The sequence below is a fragment of the Myxocyprinus asiaticus genome, chromosome 10 (genome assembly GCF_019703515.2).
Source record: "Myxocyprinus asiaticus isolate MX2 ecotype Aquarium Trade chromosome 10, UBuf_Myxa_2, whole genome shotgun sequence".
Taxonomy (NCBI): domain Eukaryota; kingdom Metazoa; phylum Chordata; class Actinopteri; order Cypriniformes; family Catostomidae; genus Myxocyprinus; species Myxocyprinus asiaticus.
The window spans coordinates 32,149,205-32,167,426 of record NC_059353.1 but is presented as its reverse complement, the minus strand read 5'-3'; the positions used below and the strand labels follow the sequence as shown (position 1 = coordinate 32,167,426).

General features: G+C 37.4%; 1 protein-coding gene across 1 annotated transcript in view; it reads right to left on the bottom strand.

Moving 5' to 3' along the window:
- LOC127447169 (integrin beta-like protein 1) overlaps positions 1-18,222 on the bottom strand; it is an 80,790-nt gene that overhangs the window by 32,960 nt on the left and 29,608 nt on the right. Inside the window, exons 5-8 of the mRNA XM_051708797.1 lie at positions 14,287-14,427; positions 8,474-8,614; positions 7,075-7,221; positions 920-1,036 (exon numbers count right to left, since the gene is read on the bottom strand). Coding sequence (XP_051564757.1) covers positions 920-1,036; positions 7,075-7,221; positions 8,474-8,614; positions 14,287-14,427 — 546 coding nt within the window. The remainder of the gene's footprint in view (positions 1-919; positions 1,037-7,074; positions 7,222-8,473; positions 8,615-14,286; positions 14,428-18,222) is intronic.

Sequence of the window (18,222 nt, the reverse complement as noted above, 5' to 3'; positions counted from 1 at the left end):
CCTCCTACCAACCACCAGAGGGAGCCCTCTCCCGAATACTAACTAACTTCTTCTTGGGTGACTTCCTGCTTTGAACTATATAAATACCATGCTGTTCCATTGTTCATTGCGAAGTTTTGCCAGTTTACCCTGCCTTATCAAGCGTTTGGTTTCCATTGCTGATTGTTCTCTTGTTATGACCATTGCCTGTTTTCCTGGATTTACTGCCTTTTGGATACCCCTTTGTTTTGTTTGCCTTGTTGGACTGTCTTTTTGGTTTATTGGATTATACCACCTGCTTAACAACTACCTCTATTTGCCTGCCGATTTGGATTGTTTGCTTGTGTACTTTAATAAACTTCCTGCACATGGATCCTAACACCGTCTCATTGGCCAGTTTGTTACAGCAAGCTACCAAAGTGGGAAGAGGCGAGCATTTTGATGGAAGTCTCTATGATAGCGTAGAAATTAACAGCTCGGCTGCACTGAAAGTAATTTAGAGCAGTTGATAAGGCTGTTCTGTTATTTTTGTTTTGTTTCATTTTTACAAATTATCTACCAGAGGCAATAAAGAAAGCTAGCATTTCTTGCTATGAATAAGACCAAAATGTATAATGGCTTCTTTGCAGTTTGCAAGGTTCATTAGATTGTGAGTGATGGACTATTGACAAATTATTTATAAAAAGTAATAGTAAAATAATTCTCTCCTCCAAATTCACATTTTCTATGCAGCCCTAAATTATCATAATTAACAATCATTTTATTCACTAAGATAGACAAATAAAAACAAGCTAAAGGTTTCATTTTAAAGATTACATTTCCCCATAGGACTGTTCAAGGCAAGCAATTTTTACCATTGTTTACAATAGTATCTGAGACTCCCCATTCACTTCTGTTCTCCATTAGATGCTCATAGAATAGTAAGGTTTGTGTATGTTACCTCCACAGATTTCTCCGTTCAGGTCCTCACACTGCCGGTCATCACACTCACAGTTCTTGCCGTGTACACGTTTATCTCCCGGTGGATGACACGTGCACTGGCCACACAAACACTGCCCTAAAACACAAATACACACTGTGACTGGCAAACCTTAAAATAAGCAAAACAAGAAAATGACAATGAGATCCAGTGAAATTCAAGCTGTTGCTATTTTTTTATTATCAAGACCTTTATGTTATGAAAGGGATAGTTCATCCTAAAATGAACATTCTACCATCATTTAATCACCTTCATGTTATTTCGAACCCAAATGAATATTTCTTTCATCTGTGGAACACAAAAATGAGATGTTAGTAAAAATGACAGCTTCAGTCACCATTCACTTTCATTGCATATTTATTCCATATAATGAAAGTGACTGGTGACTAAGGCTGTCAGTCCCTAACATTCTGCCTCTCCTTTTGTGTTCCAATGAAGAAAAAAATTCTTACTGGTTTGGAATGAAATGAGGGTGAAGAAATGACGAGAGCATTTTTTATTTTTGGGTGAAGTCCAAATACTCTCTTTGAATTTAACTTATTTGTTTTCAAGGTCAATTGAAAAGGTCGTTGCACTAAAAAGAGCAGAGCTTCTGAGTCTACAGTATTCTTAAAATGAATTAGTCTGCCAGGGTGTAATTGCCATTGTTTGACATTGACAGCTGTTAAAACTCTAGCTCCAAGCAGGCAACGAATACAACAAAGCAACGCCCTGTCTGACAACATTTCAGTCTGCCAAGCAGATAAAAGCTGTGAGCTGCTGTTGCCACAGTAACTAGTGATGTCATAACACTTTTGCTTTTTACAGAAACTACACACTTCATCTTTACATTTTTTACTCCTTTACTTCTTACACCTCAAAGGGGTCATTCAGACAAAACATGTTCTTGTATTAAAAAAAAGCTAGACTAATAGAACATAGTAATATGATCTTGTAATATGTCTTAAAAATGTGGCGCTCATGCATGAGACGAAAAAAAAAAAAAAACGTCGAGACGTGGTGTTATGGCCAAAGATGTCCGTCTTGTGCATGTTTACATAGAAAAACAGCACAGATAGAAGCAAAAGCTCTTTCTATGTGAACGCCCCCTAATGATGTCATCCATCAAAAGTACTGAATTATAAAGAAGTCAGCGACAAGTGGAGCACAATGGGTTAAATTTAAAACTTATTGTAATGAAAGAACAGAGTAAACAATAACGAGCATTAATAGATTGTAAAAAACATTATTCAGCATCTTTATTGATACAATACAGACTGTATCAATCACGTGATACTCTAGACACAACAGACCCCATAGAGAAAGTGTAACATTTCCATATGCTTTTTCACAGTAGCTAGTGGCATTATGTGCTCGTAAATGGAGAAAGCAGCACTGCTAGCTTCGATGTGATTAATGGCATCCTCGCTGATCATGTACTGTGCTTTGGTCCGAATCGAAACAATTAATTCCTTCATAATATTTGAGAGACAGCCATTCGGTAAGTTCAATTACCTGGGGAGCCGTTTTTGTGCAGGTGCCAAGACAATGCCCAGTTCCTCTCAATTTTTAAACATCATAATGGCTCAGCCTCATCAATTGCCAATAATATTACCCCTTGTTCATCTTTAAGAGTTACATTTTTATTAATTTATGACCATGGTGCTCAAAACCTCAGATAAATGCTGCCCTGGAAGTGGCACCAGCCATCCCAAGTAAGACTGGGATTTCTATAACAACATCATCTCTGTTAACCAGCTTTCTTTAAACACTGGCTACATTCCAGTTTGCAGACTTACTAATTTACAACCTTATAATTCATTATTACTTAACTTCTAGGTTCATACATTTAAAAATTGCTATGGCAGCTACAACCATTTTTTGCAAGAGGTGTTATAGCTGAAAAAGCATGCACAGATGCATACTTAGAAAATTCACCAGAAATACAGATGTACACCATCTGCACTCTTTTGCCATTATTTTCAACGTATTACGATTTCGGACATACGCATTCTAATCTCACACACTATTTAGTATAGTATGCAAAATGGCCAAGCAATCATTATAAAGTTTACCTTTCCTTTTTCCTTGGCTTTCTGGACTGACAGATGATGATACACACCAAACCAGCATCACTTTTGTCCCACTAATTTGACAAGGAAAATTAGCCTTGTAAAGACACCAATGTTTGGTAGCACAGACCACTGCCATCTCTGACATTAAATGACAAGCGTGCTGGAGCTGTGCTGAGTGTATTTTGATGTGTTTTGTGAAGCATGAACCTGCCGTGCCAAGCGCAGAGGTTCATGCAAATGAGTCTGGTGCACTAAAGGGGGTGAGCAGGTTTCTCACTGTCTGCTTTTAAAATGCAATTATGAAATGTCAAGAGCCACAAAGAACCAGAGTTAAACCCCTTTCAGAGTAGGTTTTAAGATGGAAATACATGTAGGTGTGTGGGATATGAATATAAAACATAATGTGTATATATATATTGAGGGGGTGTAAATGTCCTTCAATGTAGATTATAGTAAGAATAAAAGCCCTTGAGAAATGAAAGAGGTAGAACAATTCTTTGCACTTCAGTGGTGTTTAGAACTGGTAACATTTTGGAATGTGCTTGATCTGGCTTTCACAACTTTTACATTTACGCATCTGTTAGATACTTTTATCCAAGGCACTTACATTGCAAGGTATATATTTTATCAGTATGTGTTCCCTGGGAATCGAACACATGACCTTGGTGTTGTTAGAATCATGATCTACCAAATGAGCTACATAACATACAGTACATGTTTGCAATATTCTACTTATATTTTTGAGAGTGTTCCTCATGAAAATAAACAATACAGATTTTGTTTATATAACATTTGTTGCTTCTCAAATGGTGGGATATACAATCAAAAGACAGGAATAGTACATTTATTTTTGGACATCATATCTTATAGTGTAAAAATGGTCACATTCAACATCAAATGTTCAGTGTAAAGACCAGAGAATCAGGGGATTTCTGACAAGTTCACAAAAATATTGACTTATCTACAGTAGAAAATGTTTTTTTTTTTTTTTTCATTGTCAGCAGAAACACCCTCAGAACAAGTATTTCCTGAGGGATATTTCTCCCAGCTGTTAACTATACACTGGGGGGGGGGGGGGTTAGGGGGTGGAGCTCAACTGAATCTTTGTTTCTCAGAACCCTTTTCAAGCTCTTCAGCTGAGTGTAAGGTGTGGTACCACTATTTTTGTTGGGGGTGTCACATCTACCAACTGTTTTTGCAAAAATCTCGCCCTCTTCTCTTGGAGGTCAGATTCCTTCAGATGTTAATGAAGGTTAGGACTGAAAAAATTTGTGAGTTTTCAGCACGCAGTACTTTCTCCCAGAGTCACGGGGTAATGATGACCATTATTCTTAACTAGGGAAAATGGGAACATAAGTAAAAAAAAAAAAAAAAAAAGAAAGAAAAAACTTACAAAATCAAGATATCTATTTTTAGTTGGATGCTTAGCAATCCCAAGCAATTGCTATATGGGATGACATGGGAATCCCTCTTATGGGGAGCTTCTCCACATTACTGTGTAAATGTTTGCATTGATTTAGCCAGGTTGACAGTTCCTTTTAATTGTGGGAGTGAAATTCAGAATGGAGGAAACTTGGGTAATTACCTGCTGTCAAGATAATGGATGCAGCGAGCAGACCTATAGCTCCAATCATGGGTGAAATTCTATGTAAACAGATGTATAAATCATCATTTGGTGGCCACTTCTCAGGCCGCACTCTCAGTTAGCAAAAACATTGGAAAAATCTATGGCTTATTGATGCTGAACTGTAAAGCCAGAGTGTTCCATTCAAACTGCATCCAGGCAAAAGCTTATCACACATAAGCAGAATCTGCCACTAGTCCAATATTCAGCTTTCTGTAATTGATGAGAGGCTTGTTCTATTATTTAATTCCGCACATGAGAAGTTGATATAAAATATGTTTGGAAAGTTCATATGTACTGCAGTGTGACATGCTATACTCCATCAAAAACTATTTTAAACAATAGTTTGCTTATTCTTTTATAATTATATCTTGCATTGCAGTCTTTATGACTTCATATTAATTGTGAGACTACATTTAAATCTTGAATTGTTCCAAAGGACCATTTAAAATGATCTAGTGAAGGCAAAAAGGTGATTAAAAAAGGTGAAAAACATGGAAATGGTTTTTGAAAAAGACCAACCACAGTACCTAAAATACTTTTATGCATTCATATAAATTTTAACCTAAAATCTTGATTAAGTCCATGGACACATTGTACGTCAACCATCCACTATGTTACACTTATTTAATGGGCGGTTTTCCAAATGAAGACTACAAATCAAAGACGAAGATGCACAGTACATTTTTTCCTCTTTGTCAGAATCAGTGGTATAATGTTGTCATAAAATTGTGTGACCATTTCAATTAGTTCTGCAAAATAAATAAATTATTAATCAGGCCCCTTTCCAGGAATTCTTTTGTTTTTATTTTTTGTATTGCCTGCCGATTAATAATTGCACTTGGACACAATTTAAACTGTCATTTGGTTGAAGCAGTTTAAAGGTACAGCTGAAGGAATTAAAGCTAATTAATTAATTCTGGCAGCAAGACATGTGGTGACACTTTACACTTTAGTTACAATTTAATAATTTCTTTTTTTATTTATTGGAGGGACAGAACCCTCCCTCCCTCTCTCTCTCTCTCTCTCTCTCTCTCTCTCTCTCTCTCTCAATCTCTCAATCTCTCAATCTCTCAATCTCTCTGTTTCTCTAAAGACCAAGAACAAGCAGCCAGAGTCTGAGAATTTCAGACTGCCAAGATCCAATCTCTGTGCAGATTTAGCTTTTTATACACATGGTAATGAACAAAAAGAATCTGATAGAACTTAAGAGAAGATGTGTTACTAAGTTTCACCACAAGACTTGTTGGCAGATTCAGTGTTATTTCAGGTGCTATATAGTGGAGCTAAAGCCTTGGGGGATGAAACACAAAAGCCACTATGTAAAACCTTAAATCTCCCGGTCTCTATTTGCACATTTGTGTCATATTTTGTGGACTGTAATCATCATTGACAATTTCTTCAACAAACATGGACTTGAATGGGTTTGAGTGCTGTACAACAAACAGACCTCTGTCAGTGTTTGGCAATGTAATAACGCTCAAAGAAAAAGATGGAAATATTACGATATATTAGACATTCCTTAGCGGATTTAATTGTGTTTACTCTTTTTCAACCCAGGGACAGCCATTATAGCTAAAGTGATGTGGGTTTCTGTTTTTAAAAGAGAAAAAGTTATATTATATACTCAACATGTTGCTGGAACATGTGGGGGCCAAAGTCATTTAAAAAACAGGTGCACAGAAGACAGGGTCCATTTAAGTTAAATTATCACCTCACTCACCAACCACCAAATCACCAAGACTATTATTTTTACCACACTTCATTTACTTCACAATGGAAATATTGTATACCACACTAGCTCTGATTCATTTCAGAATTTGTCATTTTGTCTCGTTTCTTTTTTAATGACAGTGTTAGCTGATGCCAAGTTAACACAGTTTTATGGCCATAACAATCACTACAGTAGCTATGCATTTTGGTGCAAAGTTTGGTTACCATGGACATTTTTGGTTACCATGGTAAGGGAACAATCTTGATATAGTTAAATAGACAATTCAAATTAAATATAGTCAAACAAACCATTCATCCACAGAAGGAGAAATCAATGACTCACAGCACAATCAAAATTATTTTTGTTGGATTTGTGTTGTGCTCCGGGTTTAGCAGTGCAAAGTATCAGAAGGATGTAGCATCAATCATCATGGAAAATCTCTGGAAATATTCCAGAAATATGCCAGGATGACGCATAGCATTTACTGCTATTAAGCTGTATGTGAAAACTCACCGGTTGAAAAGTAGTCCATATGCAGAAATACTAAGACTAGTATGGTAGTATGTCATTTCGAACTCAGCCAATTGAAATTACACACTTTACCTTTAAGAGTCCTCTGGCCTGTTATGTGACCCATCAATGTAACACCTTTGAACTGTGAAAAGCTGTCATTGGAACTCACTTTGGCACAGATCTCATGTACATAGATGCTATACTTAATTACCTCTGCCAAAGCAGGGGAGGTTGGAGGTTCCCCGACACTTCTTCTGACTGGCCTCCACAGACAGTGAACAAGAAAGAGGATGATCACATTTCTTTCCGGCCCAGCCCTCCTTGCAGTCACACCTGCCACAGTTACACTGGCCGTGACCTTTAAAAAAACATACAGTAAGAATTGAAGTCCTCTAATGAATGACTGATCAGCTGAAACTCTGCATGAAGCTGCTGTGGATACAGGCAAAGATAACACATTGGTGGCTAGTGTTTGTGTGTGCACATGTTTGTTTATGGACTCAAAACGTACAGCTTTTGAACATGAATACAAAAGTGAATTGTCAATGCAGTCCTCAGAGGCAAACATAAGATCACAATTAAGAACAACAGTGACTGCCACGTTTTCAGCACCCTTGGTTCTGGAAGTATTTTTCCCCTTGATTTTATCCATAGGGATTTCAAAATATTCTTTGATAAAGAGTTCTAAGCCATAAACCAAACTTACTAGCTCCAAGATGAATCACAGCATAACACACTTTGATTTGATGCAAAAAAGTATATGAAAATGAGAAAAGATAAAGGTACAAGACTATATACAAAACTTATTTTATGAGGGAATTAACTGCAACAACATGAAGCATAGCAAATGACATAATCGAGTTAAAAATAGCAGTAAAATATTTAACTGTTGATTTATAGGCATTGTTTATAAGTACTGTATAAAAGCTAAATATTTTAAGGTCATTTTAAAATTTTCAGATATTCATAGATATCTAATCTAATATCATTAATATATGTAGTTTGGTGAATACAGTTGAAATCACACTGGCTTGTACAGAAGCATATACTATATCATCTCTCAACAACCTCTGAGCTCATGGTAGGCCTGCATTGAAGTGTTTATAAGTTATTGTTAAAAATCAGTTTCTATGTGGAGAAAATAAGTGTGATTTTTACTTGTGCTCTATTGAAGACAGCTAAAAAAATGGCTGCAAAGTTATTCCTCAGCACTGGAAACAGATGCTGAAATGTTTCAACTTTGTCTGTTGTTCTTGAGCTCAGGATAATCCATGTGGCCTGTGTTTATGAAAGATCAGGTATAGGTGGAGTGAATGGATATAGAACAGTTCCAACCTGTCCTCTTTTACAGCAACAGTCAGTATTTTCACTGCTGGAACATGGAATGTGAGCCATTTCCTTTTTGGGGGGTTTAATACAGCCAACACTGGCATTGAACATTTAAAGCTATTTTCTTGAGGCCATTGACAAAAACACTAACAAAGTTTTTGTTAAAGTTTTTATATCCCACAAAGTTTTATGGATAAAAAAAAAATAGATAATAAGAATGATAAGCTTGACAGAAATGTTTAATGTAAATAAATAATGCCTATATGAAAAGATTGCTTCACCTGAACAGAAATCATCAGAGTATCTGTCGTACAAGGCATGGCAACCTCTTTCGTCACACTCGCATGTCTCTCCATGGATGTCGCCCCAGTCTCCTGAGGGATCCACGTCATAGCAGGTGCACTCACCACATACACAGGTTCCTACAAAAACAAGGTGAAAGCATGGTATAGGTTCAGCTCTTTTCAGTTGTGTATCACACACCTAAAGCTAATATAAACAAAGTATACATCTTAAATTCTTAGATTTACTGTAAATTCTTAGATTAAAAGACTGTAAATGTTAAAGGTGATGTGTGCAATTTCTGCAACCACTAGTGTCACCACATGGAATTGCAAAAACATTGTTTTGAAACAGGTCAAGAACATTCTCTTTGTCTGCCATTTGTTGTTCACACAGATAGTCCCACCCAAAACTCATGCCATTGGTTGGTTAAGTTGCTATATTGCTATAACTCACTGGTTCGAGAAGGGTCTGTCTGCGTTCTTCAAGATTACTACAAGACACAACCACTACAAGGCACACCCACTATATGTTATGACCCCCTTCAAATTACCAGCAAAATGCTCAAGTCCCGCAAAAGTTGGATGTTACATTCATACACTGTGTTTGTTGTGTTTATTTGGAGTCCCGCAGCAACCCTACATCTGTCCCAGTCCCTACCCCAAAAAATAAAAATAATGAAAACATTGTAAAATTATTAAATACACTGCAACTTAAAAGTTCTCTTGAATAGAATCATATCGCTGTATCACTAGGTAGCAACAGTGAGGATAAATGTGATGAAAATGAAGAGCAGAAGAAGCTAGTGGTATACTAAGCTAATAGGCTAACCATTTAGCTTGTGAGCTTACTGGAGAAAACCAAACAGAGAAATGTTTAATTTCACCTTTGGTTTAATAGTATGATAGTTCGCTCTGGATTTACCTATGGGTTTTTAAAATGGGATTATTGAACTTACGAGTAAAATAAAGTCTGTGGTAAACATTACTTGACGATACATGGACGTTTTGCTCTACAACTTAAATTTCACACCGTCATCCCTCAAACGTGAATTTCGAAGCAGTATTAAATTACATACTTTTTTTTTTTTTTTTTAAACACACTGTGGCTTCAAAATTCATGTTTGAGGTAGGAAAGTCTGTAATTTATGTTTTAGAACAAAACTTTCATATATCGTAAAGTAATGTTTACTACAGACCTTATTTTAGTCATAAGTTCAAAATTACCCATTTTAAAAACTCCAGGTGTTTTCACCCATGGTGAATTCTCCTCTGGGTTTTTGGACTACAAGCTGAACAGCTCTATCGCTGTATGATTCATGTTGTCTTAACTGTATAAACAGGCCTTATTTGACTCATAAGTTCAAAAACCCCATTATAAAAGTCCATAGGAAAATCATGAGGGAACACATGACGAATTGGACTTCCGGGTTCGCCTACAAATTGACATCACAGCTGAACAGCTCTTTTACATAGGATTTGAATAGTTCTTTTAGCCAATAGAATCACTTTATGATCCAAGGGGGGCATTAATTGGAGTGAGAGTGTAGTAGGTGTTCCTTGTCATCTTGCTGGACACATGACTGATTCTGATGTTCAAACAAATAGCAGTTTTTGAAAGCGCCACAGAGTCAGCTCGGTGAAATTAACCTACGGATAGATCATTTTTATTTGAATATCCACATTAAACTAGGATTGGAGAAAGCATTTCAACTTTAAAAACAATTATACAGTTTACCTTTAACCTCGTCTCAAAAGCACCAGTTAAAAAGCAACTGAAATACATAGAAACTTCTTTAAATTAACTAGAATTAAAAATTATATGAAGGGAACTACATTTACGATGTACTATGTTTGAAGCTGAAAAACCACATGGTGCAACATGAAGTGAATTTATTCAGCAAATCTCAGGTAAGCCCGTCTTCCAGTTCTTGGAACATAGGTTCAAACTGTTTTGTCTGTGTGAGCAGGTGGATTAGGGCTTACTGAAACAGTGCACAGCACTATAATTGAAGTGATGCTGAAGAGGAAAGCTAAATTTCTCTTGGGGCCCAAATCCTCTTGAGTCCAGCTGACAAAAAAGGGGCCATGCATGGCAGGGATTGATGAGGATGCTTACTCCCTGTCCCTGCTAATCTACTGCTGGGGTGACAGTCATGGCAACAGAGCCGCGGGAAACACCTTTACCCTGATGAAGCCGAGCCAGGCCCGTCGCAGCACAACTGGAAATCCTGTTTTCTCTTATCTGTTCCACTGCGGTGCAAGCACACAGTGATCCAAGCCAGCTGGCATCCTGCAGGCAGAGGCTACACCACTGCTGCTACCTCCATTTTCAGACAATGTCCTCATTTGACTATAAAGATCTTATGCACATTGCACTTTATTTAACTGAAATGCAGGGCATAATGTATCCCCTTTAAGTGCTTAAATGAATGCTATGGGCTGTATTATTACAGTCATGCATATTAGAGTGCGTTGCTGCTTACTGTGCTGCACTTAGTCACAGGAAAGCAAATTCAATGGCCCACTCTTTCATAACATTGAGACTTAGTAGACTTGTTTAAAGGAATAGTTTACCCAAAAATGAAAATTCTCTCATTATTTACTTACCCTCATGCAATCACAGATGTGTATGACTTTCTTTCTTCTGCTGAACACAAACAAAGATTTTTTGACAAATATCTCAGCGCTATATGTCCATACAATGCAAGTGAATAGTGGCCAGAATTTGAAGGTCCAAAAAGCATAAAAAGGCAGCATAAAATTAATCCATATGACTCCCGTGGTTAAAAATATATCTTCTGAAGCGATATGATTGGAGTGGGTAAGAAACTGATCAAAATTTAAGTCAATTTTTTCTATAAATACCCACTTTCACTTCCACATTCTTCTTCTTTTGTTTTTGGTGATTCACATTATTTGTGCATTTCACCACTTACTGGGCAGGGAGGAGGACTTAAATATTTATCTGTTTCTCACCAACACCTATTATATTGCTTCTAAATATATGGATTTAACCACTGGAGTCATATGAATTACTTTAATGCTGCCTTTATATGCTTTTAGGATCTTCAGTTCTGGCCACCATTTACTTGTACCATACATTGTATGGACCTACAGATCTGAGATATTCTTCTAAAAATCTTCATTTGTGTTCTTTAGAAGAAAGAAAGTTATACACATCTAGGATGGCATTAGGGTAAGTAAATGATGAGAGAATTTTCATTTTCGGGTCAACTATCTCTTTAAACTTGACTAGTCAGAGACTTGGGATAGTTCACCCCAAAATGATTTTTTATTTTTTTCATCATTTATTCACCTTCATGTTGTTACATATTCATACGACTGTCTCTCTTCTACAGAACACAAAAGGAGATTAGCCTCAGTCACCATTCACTTTCATTGCCAGGAAAAAGTTGCAATGAAAGTGAATGGTGACTGTGGCTAACAACTTATGTGTTCCACAGAAGAAAGAAAGTCATACAGGTTTCAAACAACATAAGGGTGAGTAAATGATAATATTTCATTTTAAGGTAGTCATAGCATTCTTGCTCAATCTGTTCTTCCTGGAACTGTCCAATGCATTTGACACAGTCAACCACAGCTACAAATCTCTACACTGACAAAAATGAGCCTATTTGGATCTGTTTTTTCCTGGTATGCATTTTAGCATTGTCACCACTGTAGTCCTCTACCTCTAAACCAAGATTGAGCAGATATTTGTCCTATCTCTCTCCCCATTTCTTTTAAAGGCGGAGTTTATCTCTCTTTCCAGACTTAAGTTTTGTCTTGGCTAAAATATGGCAACGAAATTCTTGCTGGTCTGCCTACATCATCTGACCCCTTGAGTTTATCCAAAATGCTGCTGAATTGTGGTTGACTCCAGAAACTTTTTTTCAGGCCTTTCTTTGACATCCCATAGCAGCCAGAAGAATCACACTAAGAACACATTTCTGGCAACGATAATGTTGAGTTTTGTAACATGTGGTCCCAAATAGTAATTTGTACGATTTTCTTGTGTGCCTGCTTTTAAAAGTAGTTCTAATTAATTAGTGTTACAAAACCCTTTTGGCTTATTTTTTTCTTTCTTTCTTTTTATCCCCAAAAGGTTATTAATGTAGCTTGGTACAGTTGTATTTCAAAATGAAGGACAAGCTATTTCATGGATTGAGAGGTTGACTGACTAAAAGAGGCTGTCATTTCACACAATAGCAGTGATCCACAGAGACCTGCCATTCAGAGCTGAAAATATAATTGAAGGGCATAAACAGAATATAAAATTCAGAGAACAAGGATGGATAGCTTAAAAGTGCCCAAAATAATGGATATCTTTCACCAAGTGAACTGAGACAAACAAGTGTACTTTTCTGGAGTAATGCTACCTTAATGCATGTTTGCATTTGTGTGGCCCAGTCTTTGATGAAGATTTTCGAGCATTCAATCATCACATATTTCCAACTTTGATGGCTCACAGAATTATAAGACTGTAACTTTATGCTGAATTCAAATCAATGTGCTAGAAAACAAGCTGATTGTCTTTTTATAGTCAGTATGCTATATGCTAAATTATGTCACAGCCATAAACCATGTTTTGCTACTTGCAATATGAGTCATTAATATTTTTTAAGTTGAAGTTATTGTGTTACCATTTTTCTTTATCCTGCGTTGTGCACTTCCACATCCACTCACAGGAACTTGGTCTAGTTTACTCCAAATCGACTGTTATAACTAGCAAGGATACCCAAGGCTTAGAGACAGAGGGCTGCCTTAAGCAGAACACAACCTTGCTGATAAAAATGTGTCTGGCCAGATAAATGGACAAGAATGCCGAAGGCCATGAGAGAGTGTACATATTCCATGAGAAAGTGTAACTATTTGGCAAAATTGAGCCTTTCGATCAGTACGTCAATTTGTCGACCAAACCATAAAGCTGATCGACTTGGAATTTTAATATATGCAAAATAAGTTTAAAATAATTATGTAACTTCAAGTAAAATAAGGTCTATGGTTAACATTACTTGACTTTCACAAATCTCTACAACATAAAATACATTTAAAATTAAACAATAATTTTGGAACTGCTGTGTGATTTAAAAACATAAATTGGTAACAAGCTGCTATATAAGAACTACAACCATCACAAGGATGTATGTTTACATGCTTGACAAATCAGACAACCGTTGTAGTCCTTATGTAACAACTTGTTAGCAACTTATATTTTCAAAGCGCACAGTGGTTTCTAAGTTCATGTTTGGGGTATCCATGGCTCAAAAATGCAAATTTTCTTCTGGATTTTAGCAGCTCTATACTATTCTTTTCAGAGACAAATGATGAGTCTCTGCCTTCTGATGCAGAAAACCAGTGTGGTTGCATTTAATGAGCGGTTACAGTCTGCGGGCAGAATACCTTACCACAGTCAGAGGTTAAGAAGTGAAGATGAGTTTATATTGTGTACCACTTCACCCTTTCTCTGTAATACCTTTCGGAGAGGCTCCCTGGAGATTCACAGGCAATATGAGAACCAAAGCTTTCTTGGCAGCCTGATGTATCTTAAAGGAGACTACATTGTCCCGCTTTCATTTGTGCCTGTCAGGTGAAATTACTTATACTGTATATGGCTGATATAGCAACAGTTAGACTTATTTCCGTGCAGAAAAACCCCTCAAATAAAATTTTAAGTTAATTTAGATGCCACTGCAGGAACATTATAAAACCTTTAAGTTAATCTACTATTAGTTAATGTTAAAGGGTGAGGTCATTATAAATATTGGTTATGTCATATGAGAACGATACATGCTTGCATAAAGACAGACCTCTGTTGCTACAGATCTTGCCATCTGGAGATGTGCATCTCCGCTTACTCTCCCATGGGCTGATGTCACACTGGAATTCACATTTATCTCCATGCCAACCAGCTGAGCAGTAACAGTTTCCACAGTAACACTTTCCATGGCCTGCAACCACAAAAGGAGGGTGAGGGAGGGGAGAAATCCATTTCCTGGTCTTTTTCAGAAATATATCTCAAAATCGTCACAGACAACTTATGGCAATTTCATAATTTGAATTAGGCTGCCTTTTAAATATAGTTTTAAGTGGCACATTCAACATGAAACATTATAATGGGTGTGTTTCATATAAAAACACACCACTGAAAAGTGTCATGCCTTTCAAAAATGAAATTACAGCATACTGATTAAAGTGTACTTGCTGTTGATTCAGTGGCCTCTGGACGAAAGAAATATGTAACTTTCATTATATGAAAGAGCTACAACATCTATATTGCAATTTTTTCCTAAATTAATTTAGCAAAAGGTGACATGCTATCCTTTTCATAACCTCCTCACAAATAACTAGAATGATTGGAACTCTAGAAAGAGTAATACATGTAATAAAAGGGCCCAGTAATGAATAAGGAAAAGTAACCTCTAGTTACAGCATACAGTGCATCCGGAAAGTATTCACAGCGCTTCACTTTTTCCACATTTTGTTATGTTACAGCCTTATTCCAAAATTGATTAAATTCATTATTTTCCTCAAAATTCTACAAACAATACCCCATAATGACAATGTGAAAGAAGTTTGTTTGAAATCTTTGCAAATGTATAAAAAAATAAAATAAAAATAAAAAATAATAATAAAAAGAAAATCACATGTACATAAGTATTCACAGCCTTTGCTCAATACTTTGTTGAAGCACCTTTGGCACCAATTACAGCCTCAAGTCTTTTTGAGTATGATGCTACAAGCTTGGCACACCTATTTTTGGGCAGTTTCTCCCATTCTTCTTTGCAGGATCTTTCAAGCTCCATCAGGTTGGATGGGGAGCGTCAGTGCACAGCCATTTTCAGATCTCTCCAGAGATGTTCAATCGAGTTCAAGTCTGGGCTCTGGCTGGGCCACTCAAGGACATTCACAGAGTTGTCCCGGAGCCACTCCATTGTTATCTTGGCTGTGTGCTTAGGGTTGTTGTCCTGTTGGAAGATGAACCTTCGCCCCAGTCTGAGGTCCAGAGCGCTCTGGAGCAGGTTTTCATCAAGGATGTCTCTGTACATTGCTGCATTCATCTTTCTCTCAATCCTGACTAGTCTCCCAGTTCCTACCGCTGAAAAACATCCCCACAGCATGATGCTGCCACCACCATGCTTCGCTGTAGGGATGGTATTGGCCAGGTGATGAGCGGAGCCTGGTTTCCTCCAGACATGACACTTGCCATTCAGGCCAAAGAGTTCAATCTTTGTTTCTCATGGTCTGAGAGTCCTTCAGGTGCCTTTTGGCAAACTCCAGGCAGGCTGTCATGTGCCTTTTACTGAGGAGTGGCTTCCGTCTGGCCACTCTACCATACAGGCCTGATTGGTGGAGTGCTGCAGAGATGGTTGTTCTTCTGGAAGGTTCTCCTCTCTCCACAGAGAAATGCTGGAGCTCTGTCAGAGTGACCACTGGGTTCTTGGTCACCTCCCTGACTAAGGCCCTTCTCCCCCGATCGCTCAGTTTGGCCAGGCGGCCAGCTCTAGGAAGAGTCCTGGTGGTTCCAAACTTCTTCCATTTACGGATGATGGAGGCCACTGTGCTCATTGGGACCTTCAATGCTGCAGAAATTGTTCTGTACCCTTCCCCAGATCTGTGCCTCGATACAATCCTGTCTCAGAGGTCTACAGACAATTCCTTGGACTTCATGGCTTGGTTTGTGCTCTGACATGCACTGTTAAGTGTAGGAACTTATATAGATAGGTGTGTGCCTTTACAAATCATGTTCAATCAACTGAATTTACCACAGGTGGACTCCAATCAAGTTGTAGAAACATCTCAAGGATGATCAGTGGAAACAGGATGCACCTGAGCTCAATTTTGAGTGTCATGGCAAAGCCTGTGAATACTTATGTACATGTGATTTTTTTCAATTTTTATTTTTAATAAATTTGCAAAGATTTCAAACAAACTTCTTTCACATTGTCATTATGGTGTATTGTTTGTAGAATTTTGAGGAAAATAATGAATTTAATCAATTTTGGAATAAGGCTGTAACAAAACAAAATGTGGAAAAAGTGAAGCGCTGTGAATACTTTCCGGATGCACTGTACATTGGTTGAGTATGAAGATATAGTTGCCAAAAACATACTTTACACAAGTACATAAATGCAGACCCGAGTGCTTGGCCAAGGCATTAGCAACACAGTCCATTTGACCATGCATTCTTGCGTTACCTTGGCAGTAACAAACTTCAGTAATCAAGGGGGCGATAGGGTTACCTTCAAAAGTTTGTGCCATAAAACTGTAAGTGATATTATTCAGGTAAGTTGCTATAAATGTACTGACTTTAACTTACTTGCTCAGCAATATTCTCCTCAAACTGTTACGCCGCCATGACATTTCTTGAAAGAGCAATCTCACCACAGACGTGGACAGTTCACACTGACAGTAGTGGTTCTAGCTTGTATGGCACCCTGGGTGAAACCCGCTTCAACACGCTCCCAAAGTTGTTGGGGGTGGGGGGGGGTGGGGGGTCTGTGTGGGTGCCTCGTGCACTTTTAAAGACAGACCTACCTTGAGCTCTGGGATTGCTCATCGATGGTATATGCTTCCTTTGAAGCCATCAGTCTTCTGATTATTTCAAGTTATTTCAACTTCTTTATTAAAAAATCATGTTTGATTGTGGAATTCATGGTATTCAACTACATTACCCATGGTCCAGCAGAGAAAACTTCACCAATCAGAGAACCGCGGCCAACCAAGCCCACAAAACTTTCCTCAGTGCGATCGCCCACTCCCATGACGCGCTGTGAATTACATAATCGAGACGTGTCTCTTCACCCTTAAACTACTTACAGTACCTATTTGTACATATTGGAATATTTTGCAATAAACGGCAAATATGTTTTTTCTATACTTATAATCAACAACCTAAAATCAATAGTTTCAATCAATATACAGTATGTTCCCATTGTTTTTTATTCAATTACATAATTCGCAATGCTTCATGGGATTGTAGTCCATCCTCTCATGAAAGATGGTAATTACACTGTCTTGTACCTTTGTCTTTATGTCAGACTGTCAAATATTTTTTTTGCCTCAAAACAAGTTCACGATGTTGTGATTTTCCTCAGAGCTGGTTGATTTGGTTCATGGCTTACAACACTTTTATGAAGGATTTTATAAAAAGTCTGTTGGAAAAATGAATGGGAAAAATACTTTTGGAGCCCATGCGGCTCAATAAGTGGGCGACACTGTTGCACTTTATTGTGGTCTGACACATTTTGGAACGCAATGACGCACAAAATTGAGCTTGTGTAGCTATAAATACTTGATCCAATACTTGGATGTGATTGCATTAGATAACAAAAAAGCAAACTAAGTGGCATTTATTTTAAAGTAAGATAACAGAAGTGCACTTTTCAAGCAAAACATTTCACAAAAAAATAAGATGTAAAATTATTTAACAGATATTCCTTCTTTAATTGAAGGCAAAGAGTAAATAACAGGCAGTGCCTCTATCAAAAAGGTGATTGGCTCTTGTAGCTAAAAGACAGGACTTTCATTCCTACAGCTTCCATAATAAACATACATAGTGATTTGATTTCTACCATTAATTTTTTTTACAAGTGGTCTGTCTCCTCCTCCTAATGCTGTCTCTGGGGTAAATTACTTCACACGTCCACTTAAAATTTCCTTGGTAATCGCAAAAACGGCCAAGAACATAATTTATTTGCAGATGCCACTTAGTTTCATGTTATATAATGCAATTTATGTCAACC